Source organism: Lathamus discolor, chromosome 1 (assembly GCF_037157495.1).
Source record: "Lathamus discolor isolate bLatDis1 chromosome 1, bLatDis1.hap1, whole genome shotgun sequence".
NCBI lineage: Eukaryota > Metazoa > Chordata > Aves > Psittaciformes > Psittacidae > Lathamus > Lathamus discolor.
In genome coordinates, this window is record NC_088884.1 from 70,524,314 (window position 1) to 70,546,189 (window position 21,876).

The 21,876-nt window shown below is 43.8% G+C and overlaps 1 protein-coding gene across 11 annotated transcripts in view; it reads left to right on the forward strand.

Moving 5' to 3' along the window:
• RBFOX2 (RNA binding fox-1 homolog 2) overlaps positions 1 to 21,876 on the forward strand; it is a 173,801-nt gene that overhangs the window by 144,364 nt on the left and 7,561 nt on the right. For 2 of the 11 annotated variants that reach the window (XM_065679171.1, XM_065679217.1), the window contains 7 exons: positions 1,501 to 1,593; positions 4,342 to 4,402; positions 6,702 to 6,755; positions 6,918 to 7,010; positions 8,109 to 8,241; positions 13,606 to 13,645; positions 21,126 to 21,214. In XM_065679171.1, coding sequence (XP_065535243.1) covers positions 1,501 to 1,593; positions 4,342 to 4,402; positions 6,702 to 6,755; positions 6,918 to 7,010; positions 8,109 to 8,241; positions 13,606 to 13,645; positions 21,126 to 21,214 — 563 coding nt within the window. Of the gene's footprint in view, positions 1 to 1,500; positions 1,594 to 4,341; positions 4,403 to 6,701; positions 6,756 to 6,917; positions 7,011 to 8,108; positions 8,242 to 11,852; positions 11,911 to 13,605; positions 13,646 to 16,418; positions 16,462 to 18,769; positions 18,847 to 21,125; positions 21,215 to 21,876 lie in introns of those variants that run through there. The other 9 variants (XR_010612715.1, XM_065679213.1, XM_065679200.1 and 6 more) reach the window with 9 other exon arrangements.

Here is a 21,876-nt window from a genome sequence, read left to right on the forward strand (position 1 = left end):
TGCATCACATGCAAGCTTCGTTCTTCCTGCTCCTGAGGGCCTTGGAGCCAGCAGAGATTACTCTCCGTACATGAAACCACTATTTGCTTTTTACCAAGCTACAGGAGTCAGTTACTCCTGTGCTTAAGATACCTTAAAAGCAGAATGCAACAAAGATTTTTTGTTTGGCCCTGCTGTCTGTAACGGCAAGAAGAATATCTCGTCACAGTTGCCTGTAGTAACACACCATTTTTTACTTGTTAAAATCCTAATTGGCTCAGTCATGTTGCCTCTGTTTTAATGTCAGTGCATCCATCTCTGTGGAAAGAAGCATGATCTCTTACTCTGCCCTGTTACACGACTGCATGAGTTGGCAGCAGCCTGAGCATGTAGGACAGGCGTGTTGCATGTGCCTTCATAGATACGGTAAACGTAAATTCATCTAACTAAAGGAACATTTTAGTGGTTCTTGAGCCTTTGTGCTTGCTGCAAGCAGGGCACATCAACATCAATTCGTCTCCAATTTCATGTTCTAACTAGGCAGATATTTGCTGCTATCCACGACACAGAGGTTGCCATCTCAGAACAAAGCTTAAGTAAGATGGGTAGCAGGGTGGGAGGGAGGTAGCAGTGGGTCAGCAGTGTCAGACAAAACCTTCTTTTCCTGATTAATCGGTACTTAGGTGTTTGGATTTGCACTCAAGTCCAACACATTATATACATAGACAGGAAAATTTTGAAACTCTAAATCTTCACGTTAAGTAACGTTTATTTGATGGTGCCACCTAGAAACCCTGCTTACTTCCAGGGCCCCGTAAGTTATTAGGCAAGTAGGAGTAGACAGGAGCTGTGCCCTGAAGAGCTTACAAGGGATGCTTTACAAACAGCCCTTCCTCTCAGCACTTTTCTAAGGTAGGTAATTATTATTGTCTCCATTTTACAGGTGGGAAAAGCAAGGTTCAGTGTTTGATTTACCCAAAGCTTCGCAGAATTCCTGGTGCCAGGCGTGAGCTCAGATCGCTGCTCGCTCTCGTAGCAGTTTCTCAAGAGAACGAAGTGCTGCTCAGTGTTGATGTCCTGTACTGTGTCTGGGGTGGGCGGCGGGTCCTCCAAAGCATGTGTGTTAATGAGCAGAGGGGAGAGAAGCCCAGCTTGGGCTAGACCAGCTTGCCTGTGTCAGAGCAGGGTTTAGTGTTTTTAAACAACCAAAACAAACCAAAACATTGTCTCGAGTAACTTTGTACTTCTTTTTTGGTCTGGCCTCAATTGCTTTTATGTTTTCTTTCTTTCTTTATTTTTTAATTATTATTCTTATTATGATTACAGTTCCTTTATTTTATCGAATTTAATTTCTTTCATTTATGAAACATGCATGAACCAACAATGTGACTCTAGGAGGTTATTGCTGAGTTGTGCTGATGTTGATTTCATACTGTGATATTTTTTCTCTATTTACCTAGAGATCAGTATTTCAATATATAACGATGTGCATGTTTTCCCCCCTTCTCCCGCTGCATGCAGGGATTCGGGTTCGTAACTTTCGAGAATAGTGCTGATGCAGACAGGGCCAGGGAGAAATTACACGGCACCGTGGTAGAGGGCCGTAAAATCGAGGTGCATGTCTTCAGTAATTCAATTTCTTCTTTATATTTATTCTTTTGATTTCTTTTTGTGTCTTGCCTCACTTATTTCACATTTGGATCCCAGTCTTGTGTGTGCGTGTGTGTTTGTGTCTGTGTCCTTCACCTCCCTGCACTGAAATGTATTAAAGTTTACACCCCTTATGGAATATTTTTATTGTTCTTTTGGGTATTTTTTTCTTTTCTTTCTTCTTCAGTTTTGTTGTTTGGTTTTTTTTTTCCTACCCACTCCAAATTTTTGCCCTTCTGCTGTCTTGATTTTTCCTTTGCTTCAGTTTGCGAGGCTCCGATTTCCTGTTACCAGGCCTGAACAAAACTAACTGAAAGAGTACTGTCTGACTTCTAACTCTGTGTCCAAAAAAGAAAGCAGGGGGCCAGCCAGTATCCTCTCTTTCCTCCGAGGCCAGTTCTCCTCCACATAAGTGTGAGATGATGCCCATGGTGGGAGGGAAGGGGAGACACAGGGCAGAAGCCCTGAGTGGGTCGTGCTGTGCACATACTGCTGTTTTCTTGACCTGCTGCTGTCAAGAGTTGGCTCGGTGAAGGCTGATCCTAAAAGTTTATAGCTCTCACTGCAGGGGAGTGAAGGGTTAATGTTGGCTGGCCAACATGGCCACGTATTGGGCATGCCTGATGTTGACCTCTTTGGTGTTCCACTGTGTTGAAGGCTAACTGGCGTCTTCCCTCTCTCCCTCTTTCTTTAAAAAAAAAAAAAGAAAAATATACAAATATTAAAAAAAAAAAAGCCACCGTTTTTGAGTAAGATGTCTGCATATTTTGCCTTTTTTTTGTTTTGTTTTTTTTATTTCCCTTTTCGATGGTTTAGCGTTTAGGGCCCTTCACTTGACTCACTCTTTCCATGGTAACTATACACAATGCTGGCGATGGTACGAGTTGGCGGTAAGTGAAACAAAAGCGCTAGAGAAGAAGCTTTTTTTTTCTTTTTTTTTTCCTTTTTTTTAATTTTTTCTTAAAATTATAAAAAACCAAAATTAAATAAGAAAGAAAAAATCCATCTGCCATCTCACATTAACACTACGAAATGTGATTTGACTTGTTGTCCCCACCCGCCTCCTTCCCCTTTCTCCCCCTTTTATTTTCAATGCTGTTGAGTAATGCCGCCTGGACTTTGGATGTACATATTGTTTTGTAGCAGTCTGAGCTGTTTGATTACTGACTTCATGGTGATTTCCCCTTGCACATCTTACTCAGAGTTACTGAACTCCAGTTTGGCTGGTTTTTATTAATGCACCCATTTCCTCTTCTCTCCCCTGCCCCTTTTCCTGCTGCTCTCTCTTTCTGAGACCTGTTTGTAGCTGTTACTGTTTGTTTTCTCTCGTTTTCTTTCTCTCCTCCCCCCCCCCCCCCCCCCCAGTTTATTTCTTTACTCGGTTAAATGCAGCTGTTGGTCTCTTTGCTGACTGGTGGTTTCTGATCGGTTCTGGCAATTTTTCCTTTAAGTGCTTGTGTTGCACTTTGCTGTAGCAGCTGATTTCAGGCACTCGCTCCATCTTAATGATTGTCTGTGAGACCCTATCTCCTCCCTCCTTCCCTCCCCACCCTCTGAATCAGTTGTGGTTTGTTTTTTTTTTTCTTTCTTTTATCTGTGTGTGTTTAACTGCATGCTCGCAGTCTCATCATTGTTGTTTCCCATTCTTTCTTTTTAAATGTGTAATGTTTCTATTGTTTGGGGCTGAAATGAGAGTAAAATGTAGCTCCAGACTCCCCACCCTGCATACGCTCACCATCCATAAGTCTTAAGGGCCCGAGGCAGCTTTTGTTTTTGTATCCCTTCTTTTTATTCCTTCTTCACGCTGGCCTCAATTCCCATTTGGCATGGGTTTTGGGAAGTTACTGATGTTGTAGAAGGACTTCACCCTCCTTGCAAGAACTTTGAGGCTGGCTGACACGGGGCTGCAGTAACTTGGCTTCCAAACTGGTCCATCTTTTCTTTATCAGCACCATCTCTGTGGTAACACCTCACTTGCTTGAGCAATCAAACCGCTTGGAACTATGCAGAGCTCTGTAAAGAGGGTGGAGGGCACTCAGGTCTGCTGCTACATATTTTTTCTTTTTGTTCCATGAGATTTGTGACAAGGAAAAAATAATCTGGGGAAAGATTGGAAAATGAGGAGGAGGAAATCGATGAACACAGGCCATTCAAACAGTTGCTGGCATTCCAGAAATCTCCTCAAGCCTTGGGAGGTCAAATCTAAAGCTGATGGACTCCAGGCTACCTTTTTCTATCTAAAAAGCATGTGGGCCAGCAACCTGCTGGGACCCAATCCGAATGGTGAGCTTGAGAAACAGTTCAGCTAGTGCACCGCCTGGTTCAGTTCCCCTACCCGGGGCTGCAAGAGATTATTGCTGCCTCTTGAACAGAACCTGGACAAAACCTCCCAAGTTTTACCCTTTCGATCAATGAGCTGAAGAAAACCATGTGCCAAGGGGTGGCAGGGCGATGGAGAATCTGCACTTTACTCTCACTGGCCTTGTGTTTAATGCATAATTTTAAAGTGCCATGTTTAGCTGTAACTTTTATAATTCAATGGCAACTGTTAAAAGTAAATTAAAGATTGCATTTTTTCTAAAATTAGTTGTTTAATTTTTTTTTGCTCAGAGAAATATAGTGTGTGTGTGTGGTATCTGGAGAGTTTTCCATCATTTTCCCTAATGCCCTATGCTTCCTTCCCTCTCCCCCCCTCCCCTTTCTTGCTTTTAGGTTAACAACGCCACTGCACGTGTGATGACCAATAAGAAGATGGTCACACCATATGCAAATGGTAAGAGAAGCTGTTTGTACTAATGATGAGCTGAAAGGTTGGAAGAAAGACAAAGGGAAAAGTCATGACCTCTCCTCAGGACCAAAAGAACCCAAACCCAAAAGAAACCAACAAAACCCCACAAATCCTAATTTCTAGTGTTATTCTTCAGTGTAACCCTTAAGCATTTATGGAGGAGTACCATTTTATAGGTGGACAAGTGGGGATACAGAGCAGTAGTGACTCACCCAACGTGTCCAAGCTGGTTAAAGAAGCCAAAGACCAATAGGTTGTCTACCACTGCTGCGGGTTGATGCTGTACAGTGGGATGTGCAGTACTCCTGAGTCTCTTTGCCATCACGCTGATACCTAGATATGAATGCAGAAGCATAACTAAGATACGTAAATAGATGTATCTTGGTTTAGGTTCCAGCTGTAAAAGTACAGCTGCCCCCAAGCAACCAGGAAAAAGGAGGCATTGCGCTGCTTTGTTCTCTCCCTTTTGTCACATACTCTGCCTGTGTTCAGCCATTTTCCAGTGAACCTGAATAGAGAAAGACCAAGTTGCTTGGGTAGAGAAGAGTCCTGTTTCATCAGGGCATCTTAATGGTTCTGCCTGTGCAGTAATTTTATTGCATAGGCATATATAGCATAAAAAGTCATTCTCCCAACAGGACATGGATGTTGCCTTGATAGAGATTTTGAATCTAAGTCTTTGTCCTGAAACAGGCAGAAAAGTTCTTTTTGGTCTGAAAATGTTCCCTAATGGCTTCAACAAGGCAGGAAGCTGCATATAGGTAGATGCTAGTGGAGGAATCAGTTCTGGTTACAACATAAGACTCTGAAGTCAGAGGATATCAGTTTTATTTGTGGCTCTGCTATTGACTTGTTGTGTGGCTCTTAGCAGATAAATCTTGTTTTGGTTACAGAAACGGGGGAACAGGGCCAGGCAGAAAGTCTGGGATTCTGAGTCTCAGTGTCTGAAAAGAACCAGGTTTTGTAGCAAAAGGCTAGTCAGCCATTTTATGTTGCCCTGAAAATACGTATGACTGGTAAAATAACTTGGCTTACTTGTGAAACCCTGATAATGAGCAGGAATATTTTGCTTTTGCAACCAGCAGTTTAAAGCCAGCTTCAAAGTTATTAGTGTTCAGTATTAGACAAGGCTTAAGGCATACTGATGAGTGGCTGTACGACTGTTATTAAGCATGAAGGTAGATCCCAGTCTTTTCATTGCCACCGCTCATTTGAGTATTTTGCCATCGAGCCAAGAGATCGAAGGGTGGTGTTGATGGGCTTCAGTTTGCAATGTTGTTCGTATGGTTTGTAGGCTGGTTAGAGGTGTTTGAGTGCAGTAAGTGCATCAGGACTCAGAGACAGAGGAAGGGCATGGATTTATTTAAATAAAAATACCTGTATGATTGGTAGCTGAACAGCTGAGGTCTTTCCTGAAAGGAATGCTTTGTGGAAGCAGATCATGTTGTTGGCTTTACATTCCTTCTCTCGCCCAGTAGAAAGGTGATAGCAGTGGGATAGATAGTTTTCCACAGCTGATTGGAAATGTATTCCTCCTTATGCCCCAGTGCTGACTTCTTTAAGAACTATTCTCTTGTAGGTTTTATGTTGATGACTTGCAGTTCTTGCCAGTTACCCAGATGATACTAAAATCAATTCTCTGGGAAGGCTTTCACCTGAAAAAGCAGCATAAAGAAGACAGGAAATGCTAGGAAATGCTAAAATAAGAGACAGGTGAAAATGTGAGATGAATAGACTGAATTGCTTTTCTGCACCGTAGTCACGTAATTGAGTTAATGAGGAAATTCAGACAGTGTTGGTTTTTAGCAGGTCTCTAACAAATTAAGACAGAAGGGTGTTTTGAGAATTTCAGGCTGTAACTTGACTTGCCCAGGATGACAGTCTGGGCTGGTGGCTTTAGAGAGATTTTGGACTCGCAGTGTGCCTGGTGGAAGCAGAGAGGAGCTGGCAGCGAGGCTCATGCAGGGAACGCAGGGTCGCATGGTGCTCGTGCCGAATATGCATATAAGGTAGTTGGCATTCCCTCAGCGGAGCCTCTGCTGTGCTGCGGATCAGCTGATGTTTTGCTGTTCCCTCCGATACAGCGACCTGTACCTAGAACTTGACATTAGAAAAAGGCAGTTGGCCTCCATCTACACCAAGGGGGATTGAGGCGAAGCAGAAATTGGAAAGAGCTGTGCATGTGAAGCTGGGGCGCATGCAAGAGACCGTTCCCCCTACCCACGCTGCCCGCTCCTTCTCTTGGTGTAGATTTTGGCATTCACTGCAGTCTTTGTTGTTTCAGGTTGGAAGTTGAGTCCTGTGGTTGGAGCGGTGTACGGCCCTGAGTTATATGCAGGTAGAGCTTAAGTAGATGCTTCCACTTCTGCCATTTAACTGCAGTGGTGTTTGTTTATGTTCTCAAGCTGCTGTTTCTTTATAACCTTTTTTACGTTTTGTTGTTGTTTCTTTTTTTTTTTCTTTTTTTTTTTTTTTTTTATTCTTTTTAAAATCAAATCAGCGTCCAGCTTTCAAGCAGATGTCTCGCTGGGCAATGACGCCGCAGTGCCCCTGTCAGGAAGGGGGGGTATTAACACTTACATTCCTTTAATCAGTAAGTAGCCCCCATTGGCCCCTGTATTGTTACTGTGCTTGAGTTAACAATGACCTGTTACCCTTCTTTTCTCCAGTCTGTATAATATATACTTGAAAGGATGGGTCACCCTGGGAATGGGTTTACCTTGAGCCAGAGTATACTGTGCTGTAACTTGTTCATCTGCAGTGTGTTTCTTTACTGGCAAATGGGTCTCTCTGAGTGATGAGGAGGCTGCAGAGCAAGGGGAAGGGATGTGTGAGGAATCGGCCATTCCCTTGCTCCCCTCCCCCTTTTTGAATTCAAAGAAACCAAACAGACAAAATCCCTAAAGTACATATTATACAAGCTGCTAAATCGCGAGTCTGCAGGGCCCCTCGTGGCATGCACCTGGACGCACGTTGGGTTGGGTTTGCGTCCTGGGACTCCTTCCCTCTTGGTATCTGTTTATTACGTGTTTGCAGATGCCTCTGAGGTTTTACATCATTTCGTCACAAGCCAGTTTACTCCAGTGTAAAGTGTAATAAAACAGAACCAGTTACTGGTCATGCTTGTTAGATGAAGGTGAGCTCTCAGTAAACTGGCACTTTTTGGGAAATTGCTGCTGCTGTTATATGGGCTATCTTGTCTTTCAGGCTTTAAAATGAACATACAGAGGATTGGGTGGCAAAGAGTGGGAGGGGAAAGGAGGGAAGAGACTGATGTAAGTTGGTTGACTTTAAGGGCCTCTTGACAAATTACTTTAAAAGAGCCTCTGCAGTTTTGGAAGAGCCGCCTGCTATATTGATAGTAACTCTCTGCGCTTCTCAGACTCTAACCAGACTGCATGGCGGTGTCAAAAGGTGGGGGGATTCGTACCCTGTTTGTGGTGGGTGAGGCATGCCAAAGCATTAACCTCTTGCATGCCAAACCTCTCTGCAACCCCTCTTCCCCCAAAGGCCATGGTGTAGCAGGAAGTATGTATCGGATGCTTGCTGGGTTATAAGCATGCCCCTCTGCAGGACTGATGCAAAATGTCCCACCGCTGTGGAGCTATTGTGTCACTTTGTTTGAAGCAGACGGTTGTCCTCTGGGAGGGAGCTTGGATCCTTTTCACGTCCACCTTGTCTGTCTTTACAGTTCCAGGCTTCCCCTATCCAACTGCAGCCACCACAGCAGCCGCATTTCGGGGAGCCCACCTGAGGGGCCGAGGAAGGACAGTGTATGGGGCAGTCCGGGCAGTACCTCCCACAGCCATCCCTGCCTACCCAGGGTAAGCACTAGTCACAAGAGCAGAGTGCTCTGCACAACCATGTCAAATAGCTAATCGGTTTAACCATAAAATAACTAAAATTGTCTGGATGGTGAGAGTCAGGATATTGCTAGTGCCAGAGCATTCTGCACATGATGGCATCCACTGGGGTCAAATCTAAATTTATCTCTGTTAAGTTTGTGACTGAAACAATTTTCAGTACTTGCAACAGCTTAAAGTGCTGATGGATTCCTTCTCATAATTCCTCAATTTTTCTGTGTGGTATTCGTCATCCATTGACCCAGTATGTTATAGTGCTGCTGAGAAGGACATAAAGAGAGAAGGTCTAAAATTTCTGAAAAGGTTCTGCTCTTTGCACTCCATTTGCATTTTCATATACAGGAATGAGGAATATTATCCATTACCTTCATGCCTCACCATCTGGCAGTAGGACACAGAAGAGCCAGTTACCCACAATGGATTTGCTTTCTTTGTTGGAGACGGTTTAAAAAGGTTTAAAACAAAGATTAATCAAGTCCATTAATTTAAATCTGGGAGTTTTGGGGATACAGGGAGAACAAAAGTGCAGCGTCCTTCTGACTATTGTTTGAAGCAATGGTGGATGCGTGGCCTTAGATTCTGTGCCCTCTGACTTTTCAGTAGTAATGCAGTGGAATAGATACTGTTACAAAAGAGTATTCTGCTATTTAAAAGTACAGGGAACTAGGTTTGTGTATGAGTTTTGGGTTGGGTTTCTGTTTAAGTGTGATGTAACAACAGATAAATCAGCAAATCTCTTTCGAACTCTCTTATTTTGTTTCTGATTTTGAGGATGCTTTATTCATATTGCCTATCTCTGGGATTTTACCTGCCATATTTTCCAGGCAATGTTCTCAGAGAGAATAGGAGTAGGAATGAATCCTCCAACACAAAGAAATGGACTGGCCCTTTTTTCCTTTAGACTAGCCCCAAAAGGGAAGAAAATAAATTGCAGACCCGTTATTAAAAAGGGAGGTGGAATACATACACATCACTGTAAGGAGCTGGCCTCATATATGCTGGATAAGCTTGCAGAACCTTCTCTAGCAGATTAAGGGGTGAGAGCTACTGTTGGCCCTTCCTTTTCAGAGTGCACTCTCATATTTAAAGTAGAGCTCAAGGAGGCAAGCTACAGTGGTCATGTATCTGTCTAGCTTTGCTCTCCAGCAAATCTGGCGATGTTTGTTTAATTCACCAGAAGACTTTAAATAAAAGCTCTTGTCTGAACATGTTGGCTTTCCGAACAGTGTTTCTTCTGGGTTTTCAGATCCACCTCTCTTTGACACTGCTCCTAGGTCATGCTCTATATCCTCTAACCATAGCCTCTGACCTGCAGCTTGTCTGTTGCTGAAAACATGACCCAGTCCGTTGTTATTAGGAAGTGCTCCACAGTGAAACAGAAATGCAAAGCTGAGCTAAGTGCTGCCGTCTAGCAGAATACAAAATAGTTGCACTGGGGAGGGAGGATGTGCTCTTCATCCCTCAGAGTAACGGCTGGAGCATTCCTAGCAAGAGGCTGTCAGGAGTGGCACACTGGGAGGGACTCTGGGCTGTCCGGCCTGAGTCCTGTATAAAAGGTTTATTTTTGTTTGGAATATGGGCCAGACTCCAGTGATTATCCCTTCCAAATACTGTCTCATGACTGCATTTACTTACGTTATGTTGAGTTTGTCTGACCCCCCTGACTGATTTCACATCTTGGTGGGCAGCGTGTTATCTAGTAAACATTTACAGGGCAGCAGTAAACAAGGCAGGTGCGCAAATGGCCCAGAACTGTCTCTAGTTCCAAGCACTGGGATGTAATTAGCTAATTCTCATGCTTGTTGTCGTCATAGTCTGAATCTCTACCACATATTTTGTTGAAGGAATTTGATTCCTTGTGGAATTATGCAAAATGTGCTCTTCACTTCCATGTTGCAGTAACCTGTAGGACAGCTGCTGCTCCGTGTGGGTTCTGCCGGCCTCCGTGGAGTTAGGGACAGGCACACATTCCTGACACTTTACCCTGCATCAGTTGCTTTCTTCCTGCCCAGTGGAAAGACAACACCATAAGATCAGTCAGCAGCACATGAGTTAACATGTAGTGAGGTCAGGATGTAGTGAGTCATTGGGAAAACGACAGTAAAGTAAGCTGCAGGTTAACTCAAACCTGGTAGGAGGAACTGGTTTTCACAAACCTCAGCTGGGTTTAAGTTACAAAAACTTTAAAGTATCACTGCATTTGAGAGCTTAACAGAATTAAGAAGATACTGAATGTAGATTAATAAAAGCTCATTGAGTTGCCATACTGGATCAGACCTGAGGGTCATTCAGGTTAGAGTAAGTTTTGACAGTGTCTAGTGCTAGATACCCCAGAAGAAGGTGCAGGAAATGATGTCGTTCTTAATAGTTTTAACATTTATTTCAAGAACTCAAACTAAAGTTTAATAATGCATATGTGGAATATACATACTTACGTATGGACATGGCTGTTTATCCAGGGAAGGCTATTCATAACTTAAAAAGCAATTGCTTGGACTGTTGGAGATGATGTTAGATAGTCACCTGGGTCTGACCTCAGAATATAAATGCAGCCTTCAATTTACTACAGAGGCAGCATTCAGTAGACGTAAGGAGACATTATAACCTCTGATATATACCGTGAGTAAAACCTTTACTGGAATATTGCCCTGATTTGTAGCAGCCGTGCTTTCTAAACAAGGATGCTGACATATTACACTTGAGACCAAAAGCTGTAAGAATTCAGTCAGTCTGGAAAAAAAAAACTTGCCTACTATAAAACTCTCAAAACTAAATAACATTGATCATTTTTATTTCTCAAACTATAGGTTAGGTGTTGACTTGTTCATGATCATTAAGTATCTATATGAAGAGTAGGCTTGCCATAGTAAAAAACATTTTAGTCTTGGAGTATAAATATGTAGAGGATTCACTGACTTGAAGTTAAATGTAGATAAAAATCAGATTAGCTATAAGGCAATAGGGAGCTTTGTGGGTTTGGAGTGGTTTTTGGTTCCTTTTACAGCACAGTCAGTTGTTGTTATACCTAAGTGATATGGCTGCTTTACGAACAGCGTATTTCTTTTTCTTATGGATGTATTTTAGCTCAGCCAGTGGTCTTTCTGCAGATGCCACTGAGATTTGATAAGCTGCTGGGCTTCTTCATGCTTCTAGTCAGTCTGCATAACCAGAATGTTCTCTGTGGTTCTCAAATTAAGGAATTCTCTCAGTTTTTGCTAGCATTAAGAATCACAGATACGGATATTCTGGCATATGAATAAACCTTACTAAATTTCAGCCATGGCAGTCGGTGGCAGTCAAGTCGTAACTGAAGGAGAGATGGAGGGTGCACGTCTGCTTGGTGGTTTGAACCCACGAAGTCTTACCTGTTACTAGTGTTCCGCGCAGTTTTCTCTGAAGAACTGATGTCATCTCTTGCTGACAGTATTCTAAGTTACAGGAGTAGTGGCCTGATCCAATGTGGTAATGCTTATATTCATCCAACTGATTGTGTTCAGAATAACTGTTAAAACTGCTAACCTGTTCATAAACCAACAGTCACTTCCTCTGTCATGCGTTTGCCTTTCCTGCAGGAGCAGGTGGAGTATCACTGCTAAAACACTCCTGGTCCTAGATAGAGAACCCAGCAATGTAAGTCACTGCCCCAGGAGCCAAATTCTTTGTTATGTGGTTGTAAAAACTTAGCTTCAACAAATATGATCTTATGGCCTGCTTCTCCCTGCTGAAGTGGCTCCCCTCTTCCTCTAACAAGGGTCTCTATCTTCACACCTGCTCCCAACGCTCTTGGAGACCATAGTAACTTTGTCCATTGGAATGGATTGTACTTTTCCTGGGGAAGACAGCAAGACTAAATTATTCAAGCAGTAGCTAACACTGCAACAGATTTTCTTTTAATTTTATTTTACTTTTTAGTAATAGCATGCAGAATTTTGGCAAGATCTGCTGGGCTTTTTTTGTGTGTGCGTGCCTTACAATAGGTGGGTGTCTGAGGGTGGCAGGCTCTTGGCAGCTTTTCACATTCCATCTGATGAGTCAAAAATGATAATCGAAAGAAAAGGTAGTTTTCCATACCTTCTTTTTCCTTAATGCTACTGGTAAGTCATGCACATCAGATCCATGAACATCACAGATGGTGGGGCTAATGCTTTCTGAAGCCTTGAGCAAGTTTGTGCAGAGCTATTCAGAGGACAAAGCAGGAGGAAATTCCTTAGGATGAAGCACACGCTGAAAAGCACATGGGTGGGGGGCATCCCCTCTCTTCCTTCCTCATCCTTCCCCGACCCCTGTCCCCAAAGCAAGCTGCATAGTCTTACGCTAGCGAATGCTCTGGTAAGAGTGGCTCTTTGGGAACCCCAGGCTCTGGTTTAACCGTCTTCCTGCTTGAAGTTCTGAGAGAAAGAAAACGATGGCTTAAAGCAGAAAAAGCACTATCCCATGGAAACCCTTCCAGTTGCTCCTCTCTGCTATGGAATAGGTCGTTACTACCAGGGATTCCCACTGCACCTTTCAATTCTCGGACCTTGGACCAGTCACCTAACCTTTTTAGCTCATTATCTCTGCTTGTGAAAGCAATGCATTGTGGGTATTTTTGGTTTTTTCTTTTTAATTACATTTCTCTGTGTTTACTTTGATCAGAATTGATTGACTTGTTTTCCTGAGGTGTTGCATCGGTTCTTTAAGATGCTGAATAATAATACTTTGCATGCTTGTGTGATCAGCCAGATCTTATCGCATGTCTAATGTGCAGGGTAAAAGCAGGTGATGTATGGATGTCAGAAACAAAAGTCATGCAGCCCCGTGGAGCTCGAAATACATAATCATACACAACTCTCTGAAGCGTGCTTCTGACATAGGTGACTCCAGCCCCTGTGGGAAGCCTGAGGGGCTCCTCGATTTCACAAGCCCATTTCATGAAGCCAATGTTTCCACATATTTAGGGGGTAATTAAAATCATTCCAGGAGAATAAGCAGAGTGGAGGTTTCTAAACCCTTGTTTCTCTTCTTCAGGACATCAGATCTCTTTGAGTCTATTTTTACCATACAAGATGGTGGTTCCCCTCCCTCTCTCCTTCGCATACTGTCTCCCCCTCTGCCCGCCCCTTCCCCCTTTGCATGCCATGGAAGATGACTTGGAGCCGTCTACGTGCGTGCGCACACACATTCTCTCGCTGATTTGCTCCTGCCAAAAGCCTAGGTTGTGGATTCATACATCACCTGCCTGTGTAAAACGCATGTGCATGCTGCCGTCCTCAATAACCGGAATGTGTTTTCTGTTCTTTTGTTTTTTGTTTTTTGTTTTTTTGTTTTTGTGTGGATTTTCTGCAGTGTGGTTTACCAGGACGGATTTTACGGTGCTGACCTCTATGTAAGTACACACACCGGAGCCTTCTTGTCCCCAACCCCTGACAAGCCAGCCTTTTTTTTTTTTGTTTCTTTTTTTCCTTTTTTTTTTTTTCTTTTCTTTTGGTTTGTTGGTTTGGTTTGGTTTGGTTTTTTTTTTTTGAATATCATTTACTTTAATTTTCTTCTTCCTTGTGGATATATATATTTATATATTTAGGAATGCAAGCATGCTTCTCTGTCACTGCGCTTGCCCCTGGGTGCAAGACCTAAGCCTTTGGGTTTCCTGATCATTGCCAGGGTCAGTCTACTGGGTGTCCTGTCCCTCACATGCACACTGGTACTAATCAACCTGAGAGATGATTAGCGAATTCAAATTTCTCTCAACACTTCTTTCGTTGACATAATTCGGATATAAAAATAACAGGACTGGTTTAGCCTCAGACCTTCCCTTTCCTTCTCCCCCTTCTGCCCTCCCCTTTCTTTCCCCTCTTGGGACCCTTTCAGGTTTGATCTGTGCAGCCCACACTAAACTGAGCGAGCTGTATGTTTAAAAATGTTCATGTGCCACTGGGGTGTAGAGATTTTGGACTAGATGATCTTTTTAGGTCCCTTCCAACCCTTGGGATTCTGTGATTCTGTGATTATCCCTTTGGGGAAGGCACAGGGACTGATTAAAAATGGAGACCGAGCTGCTGGAGTGAAAACTGACATCTCATTTTGCTGGTAGAAATGGTACCTAAATAGGCTAGGTTCTCTTACCTCTTTGGGGAATTGTAAAGTACAAATATGTGGAGATGTTCGGTTAGAAGAATCAGCAGCCTCCTCCTGTCTGGGAATTAGCTCTGATACCATGGGAGACTTTGTCCTGTCATTGTCTTTGTCCTATCCAGCCAGTCTGTATTGGAAATCTCCAGGGCATCTGTGTATACACAGGTGGGTCATGGATGGGAGGGGTTCTGGCTGGCCGGTGAGAAAAGCGGTTTCCTCTCCAATGGAGAGCTGTTGCAGAGAGGTTATGGTAGGAATATGCCTTTCAAAGCCAAAGCGTTGAGGTCCCCTACTGCCATTGCAGCTTGTGGACTGCCTAGTTCTAGCAGAGTTGCCTTTTGTGGTATATCATATGTAATAACCCTTTGGAGCTGGGACCAATTCTGTAGCAGGTAGTGGCAAGGTCATCAGCATGGATTTCACATCCCTGGTCCTTTGAAGGTGCTACTCCTGACATTTATAGAGAGGACCCTGGGGTTAGACTCAAGATAATGGATGGAATTAGCTCTCGGATTTTGTTGGCTTGTACGGAGGGTCAAGTCTTGTAAAGTACTTTTCCCAACACAGTTGCAGCAGTTGGAAGACGTGCGCTCTGAGCGTAGCGATACTGGGTCCATTTCTTCATTCTTACATATACTATCCTGTGTGCAGTCCTTTAAAAATTGATCTGCCCAGTCAAGTGTTCCTTTATAAAACTGCGTCAAGGACTACAGAGTGTTCTGGGTTTTACCACTTCACTGCTAAAACACCAGCTTTACAGACCACTGACTTTGCTACAGCAAGTAAGCAAGCAAATGAGCAATGCTTAGTGCCTCTTCCTTCAGAGTATGGCATGTAAGAGGCTGTCACGTTGAAAGGGAGGACTGGCCAGACTTGCTTCCTATTTCTTTTGAGAAAGCTCCTTCAGAGCTTCCATGGCAGATGAGGAGAGGCTTATTTAACATGTTTTAAGGACAAAGACTTCGTTAATGAAGAATCCTGGCAACCACTTGGTGCTGCAGTACAGTAGCATCATGTAACACAAAACCAAGCTCCCAACTGCGGTTTGAACCGTTAGGTTGACTTCTGACAACTTTGATGTATTGGCTCTGGTCTCACTGTCAGAAAGCAGGATGATAGCAAAGGGGACTCATCAAGGTAGATGGTGGTGCTTTTTCTGATGTTATTGGTGCCCAGAGCTCACTGATGGAGCTGAGGAAAAAGTTGCCATAATCCAGACATGAAGTTACCCTTCCAAACAATTTGCTTGGCACCGGTAGAAAGATTACAGTGTTGCTGTGCCAGGGGTAGAAGGATTACAGTGTTGCTGTGCCACCTGTAGAAAGATTACAGTGTTGCTGTGCCACACTAACTTGTCATGCTTCTCGCTGTAGTGCTTCTGCCCCTTTGGTTGCTCTGAAAGGCTTGTCCAGATTGTGGAAGGGATGGCAGAGGGTACTTCAGTTAGGACGGGGGGGGGGGGGGGGGGTAAAGTAAAATTGAGGTTCCCTCAGGTCTTTTGAGTCTGTAGGGATGTATCAGGGAAGGGTGGAAAGGAGCTGAGCTGGCAGGGAGAGGTTAATGGTAGGCAAGATGAAGGGGAAGTGTCCCAAGTTTGGGCTGCTTTTCTGCATACATGTTATGCACCGATTTCTCATTTTCCTCCTCCTCCTCTTCCTCACTCCTTTTTCTTTCCTGGGGCAACCATCCTGCTAGCCATTTCTTCTGTTGAAGAAGGCATTCCATCTGTTGTTGGATGCATCTCACTCTGGCAAGACACCTGAATTCATAAAACAACCTGCCCCAGGATGCAGAGGGCTTCATTTCGGCTCATAAAAAAAGTTATTTCTTCTACAGTGGGGTCAATCTGGGTGGCGGGGGGGGAACCCAAACAAACCCACCTGTGCAACGACTGCTCTTGCCTGTGAAAAGCGTGCTTGCATCCACTGGAAAGAAAAGGCTGGTGAGCCCCACCGCGGGCTGTTTGTATGATTGTTTCTTTCCACAGCTGTGTTTTTTTGAACTGCTCTTCCTGTGTTCTGTTATAGAATAGTCTTACAGGAACCAATCATTAGCGCTAAAATACCTCAGGTAGGAGTGCCAGTGTGACCTGCCAACCGATCAGATTGTGGATTGCAGTGGAAAAAACTGAATTATACTAACCATTCCAGCACCACATTAGAGATGGGAACAGAGGCTTTTATAGGGCAGCGCAGACTCACGTGTGAGCCAAGCCCCCGCTGTAGCAGGGCGGCGTGTGTCCAGATTTCACACCAAGTGGCATTTCATTCAAAAAACCAAAAAAGTAAATTCAGTGGAAGGGTTAACAAGGTCATGCTTGTCCCATTACCATGTAGAAGCACCTGCTGCAATGGACACCGTTGTCCTGTCACCTCTTTTAATTCATTCATGCTCATTCCTGGTGCACGTATGCCACCCTTCTAATACAGAAATACTGGAAACGGTTCTAGCCCTTTCTGCTTCTTAACTTCTATTATAGGGCATTTGAGATACAACATCAAAAAGATCCTAAAATCGGGCTCACTGCCTAAACCTGGCAGGTGGTCAGATGTATCTAATTGGTACTCATTTCTCCAGGGGTATGAGAATGATTGTGTCTTAGTGCATAAAAGCTCTTCGGAGTAAAGAGGGCCAGCAACACACTTCCCGCATCCATCTAAGGCATCAAGGGAAAAAGAAAAGGGAAGCTTATACCACAGGGTACACCAACATAGTAAGCTGTAGTTTTGGATTTCCTCATGTTCTCTTTGCATTGATCACCTAATATGGACCTGAAGAGTGGAAGAGAAGATGGACTTACTTTGAGCCTAACCTTATAGTGTTAAAGTGCCCATTTATTTCCATTAACATGCTCAGTAATTGGAGCGCTGCTTTAGCTGGGATTGCAGCTTCCTGTATATGTTGTTTTGCAGTGTTTGCGTTATTTCAGAGAATATATGACAGTATTGAGAAAGCTATCATCTAATGGTAAAGAAGGAATTTAAAAAATATGTTTTCTCACTTTGCTGATGAGCCAAGGATGATAACATCACAGAAGAGTCGTAGTAAATTTGGGCTTTAGTGGATACGTGAGCAAGTACCAGTTTTTTGACACTTGAGATCTATAGGCTCAAGTGCTACACACTGACATGAGGAAAGGGGTTTAGCTGGCAGGTTATCTGGAGAAAGAGAACTTGAGTTACAATAAGCAACATTTCGGTTGTGTTTGACTTTCTCATGTTCTCTCCAGGCAATCCAAAAGACTGTACCGGAAAGGACTGATCTTCGTTTTGGTTGATCTCCTTTTGGTTGTTACTTACTGCCCAGTAAAAATGCATATGCCATTTCCTTAGTTCCCCTATTTCCTTGTCAAGGCAGTGATTAAACTATCCCTTTGATAGAAGTGTCTCTGACATAACATCTTCAGGAGAAGCTCAGCCACACTTAATTCTTTAAAGATTAGGCTAAAGATTTAAAAAACTGAAGCCTAGACAGGTAAACCTGTCCCCATGGAATCACTTCACTTAAATAGATGGAGTGGGAGTTTGCATGGCTGCGCTGGGTTTCAGGGACTGTGCCACTTAATGGTGTCTTCTGTTGCAGTTGGGTTGTGGCACTGGAGAAGTGTGGTGCAGCTAGCAAGGAACTTTGAAAAATGTTCTTTTATTGGGAAATACATGTTTGCTGAAGATGCTCTACTCTGTTACAGTTTATATGTAATAGAGTACCAAAGTGAGTGGCATCAGAAATCACTAGAGGTGGCAGAACCAAGTAGGCGAGGTTGCAGATGAGCTCTGCATACCAGTTAGAGTTGTGTGTGAAAAGGAATCACAGGAGAAAGTAACTGGTGCACTGGGCAAGGCATTAGACACATTGGTGGAATTATAGGTGGGTCCTGGGTTATGGAGAACGGGAGCATCAGCTGGGTAAGGCAACCAGCACAGTGACTCCTCTGCTGTATACTGGTCGCAGAGCTCGGTGGAAGGGTTTATGAAATAACAAGTTACAGTCGCAACTTTCCTCCTCCTTCCTTCAGCCTGTTCTGGTGTATTTGGACCTGCTGGTCATGCTAAATACATCCCCGTGCCAGAAATCCCCCAGCTGTCCACGCTCATTGCTCCTATGACAGGAACGTACCATGGCCATTATAATCCCCATTTTCGGTTTATTTAAAGTACACGCAAGTAGAATTTGCAGACCCCTTTGAACGGAGCAGGTCTGCCCGTGCGTGTGTACCTCTATCCTGTGATTTTAATTTACTTTTTTTTGTTTTTTTTGAATTAACAGTAGCTTCAGTTTTGCATCAGTGCATGGTTTAAAAGCAATACACATGTCAGCTATTCCTTAACTTCATTTCTCCAATGAATTATTTCTCCTGTTTTTTTTGTTTGTTGTGCAGTTGACTGAAGAAATGTTAACATCCCGCTCTAAATCTCTCAGTGGAGTCTCTGTTCCCTTCTCTGATATAACAGATGGGTTATTGCTTGTTATAATTATTAACATTGTGGTGTGGGACAGGGCTAGGGTGGGAGCCATTCTGGGGGGTGAGGGTGGGAGGCTGCGGGAGTCGTTAAGGTTGGAATGTTAACTCCAGTGGTGACTGACTGTTTCCGTAATAGCAGGTTGTTGTGGCTGCACGCTCTAGTACTTGAGGCTGTGTACTTCACTGAGCTTGTGGTAGAGCCTAGGGCGAACTGCTGTCCCAAGAGAATGCTGGGATGGATAGAACTAGCCAATATGAGTCTGAACGTGGTGACTTTGCTGGTTGTTCTAGCTCCAGATGTCAGCATGCTTAGTTTTTAATTTTGATTAATAAATGTTACGCCATTCCCCCTCCCACACCTGATTCCAACCCTTCTTTTCTTTTTCTTTTTTTCTTTTTGTTTTGGTTTGGTTTGATTTTGTTTTCCTTTATGAGAGACATGAGTTAAAAGAGAATTACATGATAACCCTTTTTGGTTTCAAGCTGCATCTTGCTCTCATGTTCAGAGTATAGGCCAGGCACATTTGAAACAGCTTCTGATCTGGAATGTGGCTGGCAAGTGTGGGGCAGGGTGGGAATCCGGGTGCACGCTGAAGCCAACCACCCTGCAGGAGGGTAGCGCCAGGCAGAATTGCCTGGTACACCATGCCCGAGTGACAGCAGACCCCATCAGGAGTTCAGGAAGCTGCTAAGCTTCAAGGAATACCACAGTGACATCAGTATGAAGTTGTGTCTTGACTTGGTGAGGTTGATGAAGGTTTGATTTGGATTAAGGCTGCACCTCATTGCTCTCATCTCCGTCATGTTTTGGAGGTGGCAGTAACGATGGTGCAGTGATAAGCTAAACTTCCACAAACCATCAATCCAAAGTGCAGGATTGAAACAGCAGGATGAGATTAATAAGGGCAATATGACATCTCTTTCGGGTAACATGGTGGTGTTTCAGAGGTGTAGACTTGTGTAGCTCTTTCTTCTGTTAACTACAAGATTGAAGAGGCTATAAGTCACAATCCTCTGGCATAGGAAAGGATACCCAGCAATACTTTGGATAGCATGTTAGTGTTTGTGGGGCCAACACAGGCCCCACAAAAGCAACCAAAATTAAATTAAAATCATTACTTCTAATTTCAAAGCTCTCTAGCCCAAAACTGAGCACTGCCGAACAAACATATCGTCCTGTAATAGACCTGATCTTGTACTCTTAGTTACTTATATGCAAAAGGTCTGCAGGGAAAAAGTGGTAGAGGCATGTTGAGCTGATTCTGGATGTGAAGAGCGTAACTCTGCCTTCTGATCCTTCGGACTCTGAAATGTCAATTGGAGAAAAAAAGCCAGAAGCAATCTGGAATTTTCTGTTGTTATTTATGGCTCATTGTATTTCTAGCAAATCAGAGCCATGGTTCATTTACTGTCATCCCTGTCCGCGTCCCCCCCCTCCCCAGTTAACAAAAACGTGCTTAGAAGTGCACAACAGGGAAAAATCTAACCTGGGCTTCAGAGCCCTCTTTGCCACTTTGCTACCTGCCATGCAGCCTTTGCCCCCATCAGTGGCATTTTGAAGACCTTAACTACAGGTGTGTGGCATGGGCAGAAATGCAGCAGCAATACAGACTGTTCTGGCATAATTTCCCATGATCTGTTCCTTCTTACATGGAGGGAGGGCAGAACGGTCTGGTTGGTATCACTGTCAGTTTGCTTGTTGCCAGTCCTGAGACTGTCTTCTGTGACTGTCTTTTCCTGAGTGCTTTTTGGTTTCTCTGCCTTTGATACTTTCACACATCTGGACCAGATGAACTTCTGGCCTTTTGTGTTTCTGAGGCTTAAGAAAGGAGATAGAGGGAAAAGAACAGGAAATTCTCAGAATGGTCCCCTTCTAAAATACACATTCACAGAAAGTACCTGCCTCTGGTTTCCCCAGCATCAGAGGAAGGGGACATAAAAATGACGTTGCATGCAAGATTTCGGTTCTCTTCTGATTTTCACTTCCTCCATGCCAAATTTAATTTCCTGCAGGGATATAACCATGCTCAGGCTTGCTTTTAGTTTATTCCTTCTGCTAAATGGGGTAATGGAAGAGTCTCCCTGGTCCTTCTGAGGAAAGGAACATACATGAGTTAATGGGTGATGCTTGCGATAGACTTGACATGGGAGCTGATGCAGTTTGAAACACTTCCTCTCCTTGTGATGTGTGTGACTTTTTATTTCATTTTATTTTTTATGCTCTGTGTGGGTGGACAGGTATCTGTAAAGTCAGTTCTCTTCTCTCCTGCAGGGTGGATATGCAGCCTACAGATATGCACAGCCTGCTACTGCAACAGCAGCCACAGCCGCTGCAGCCGCTGCAGCAGCTTACAGCGATGGGTATGTAAGGGGGAGGTGTCCATGGGGAATAGCTTGCTGTGCTCAGGGATTCAAGGAGCATTGATCCATTACAGCACTTCCACTTCTTTCCCTGTTTCTTTGTCTTACTTGCACTCGCACACATGCATGCACAACCCAACATGAAAGACCTGAATGCACGGTTTGTCTCTCTGCTCCTGGGTAGTATTGCCCTCCAGTGTATGTGAGCTGGCACAAATCCTGGCCTCTTCCCTATCCTTGTGATTCTCTGCACAAAGGAGGCAGTGTGGTTACAGCCTCAGAGTCAAAAGATCTGGCTTGCCTTGCCAGCTCCTTGCTCTGCGACTCTGGGCAGGTTCTTTAAACCTCTGGGTGCATTTCTCTCCCAGTCTGTGAAGTAGTATTCAGCTGATACAGTACTCAAGGATGCTGTAACGTGCTGCTGTGTATAGATACAAAGGATTATCACCAGCAGAGTGCTTGCCTTAAGATTTTTTATCTCCTGTGCAGCGAGGCCATGTTTTAATCCTAGCACATGTGAGACCATTAAAGTTTGTACTCCCTTCTCATTCTGGAGAACCCCTCACTGCTTTCCATTTAGCAGCTGTTTCCATGCCAGTAGTGCTAGCACCAGCAGTCACTCTCCTCCCAAATTGCATCACGCGGTAAGGGATGCACTGGCT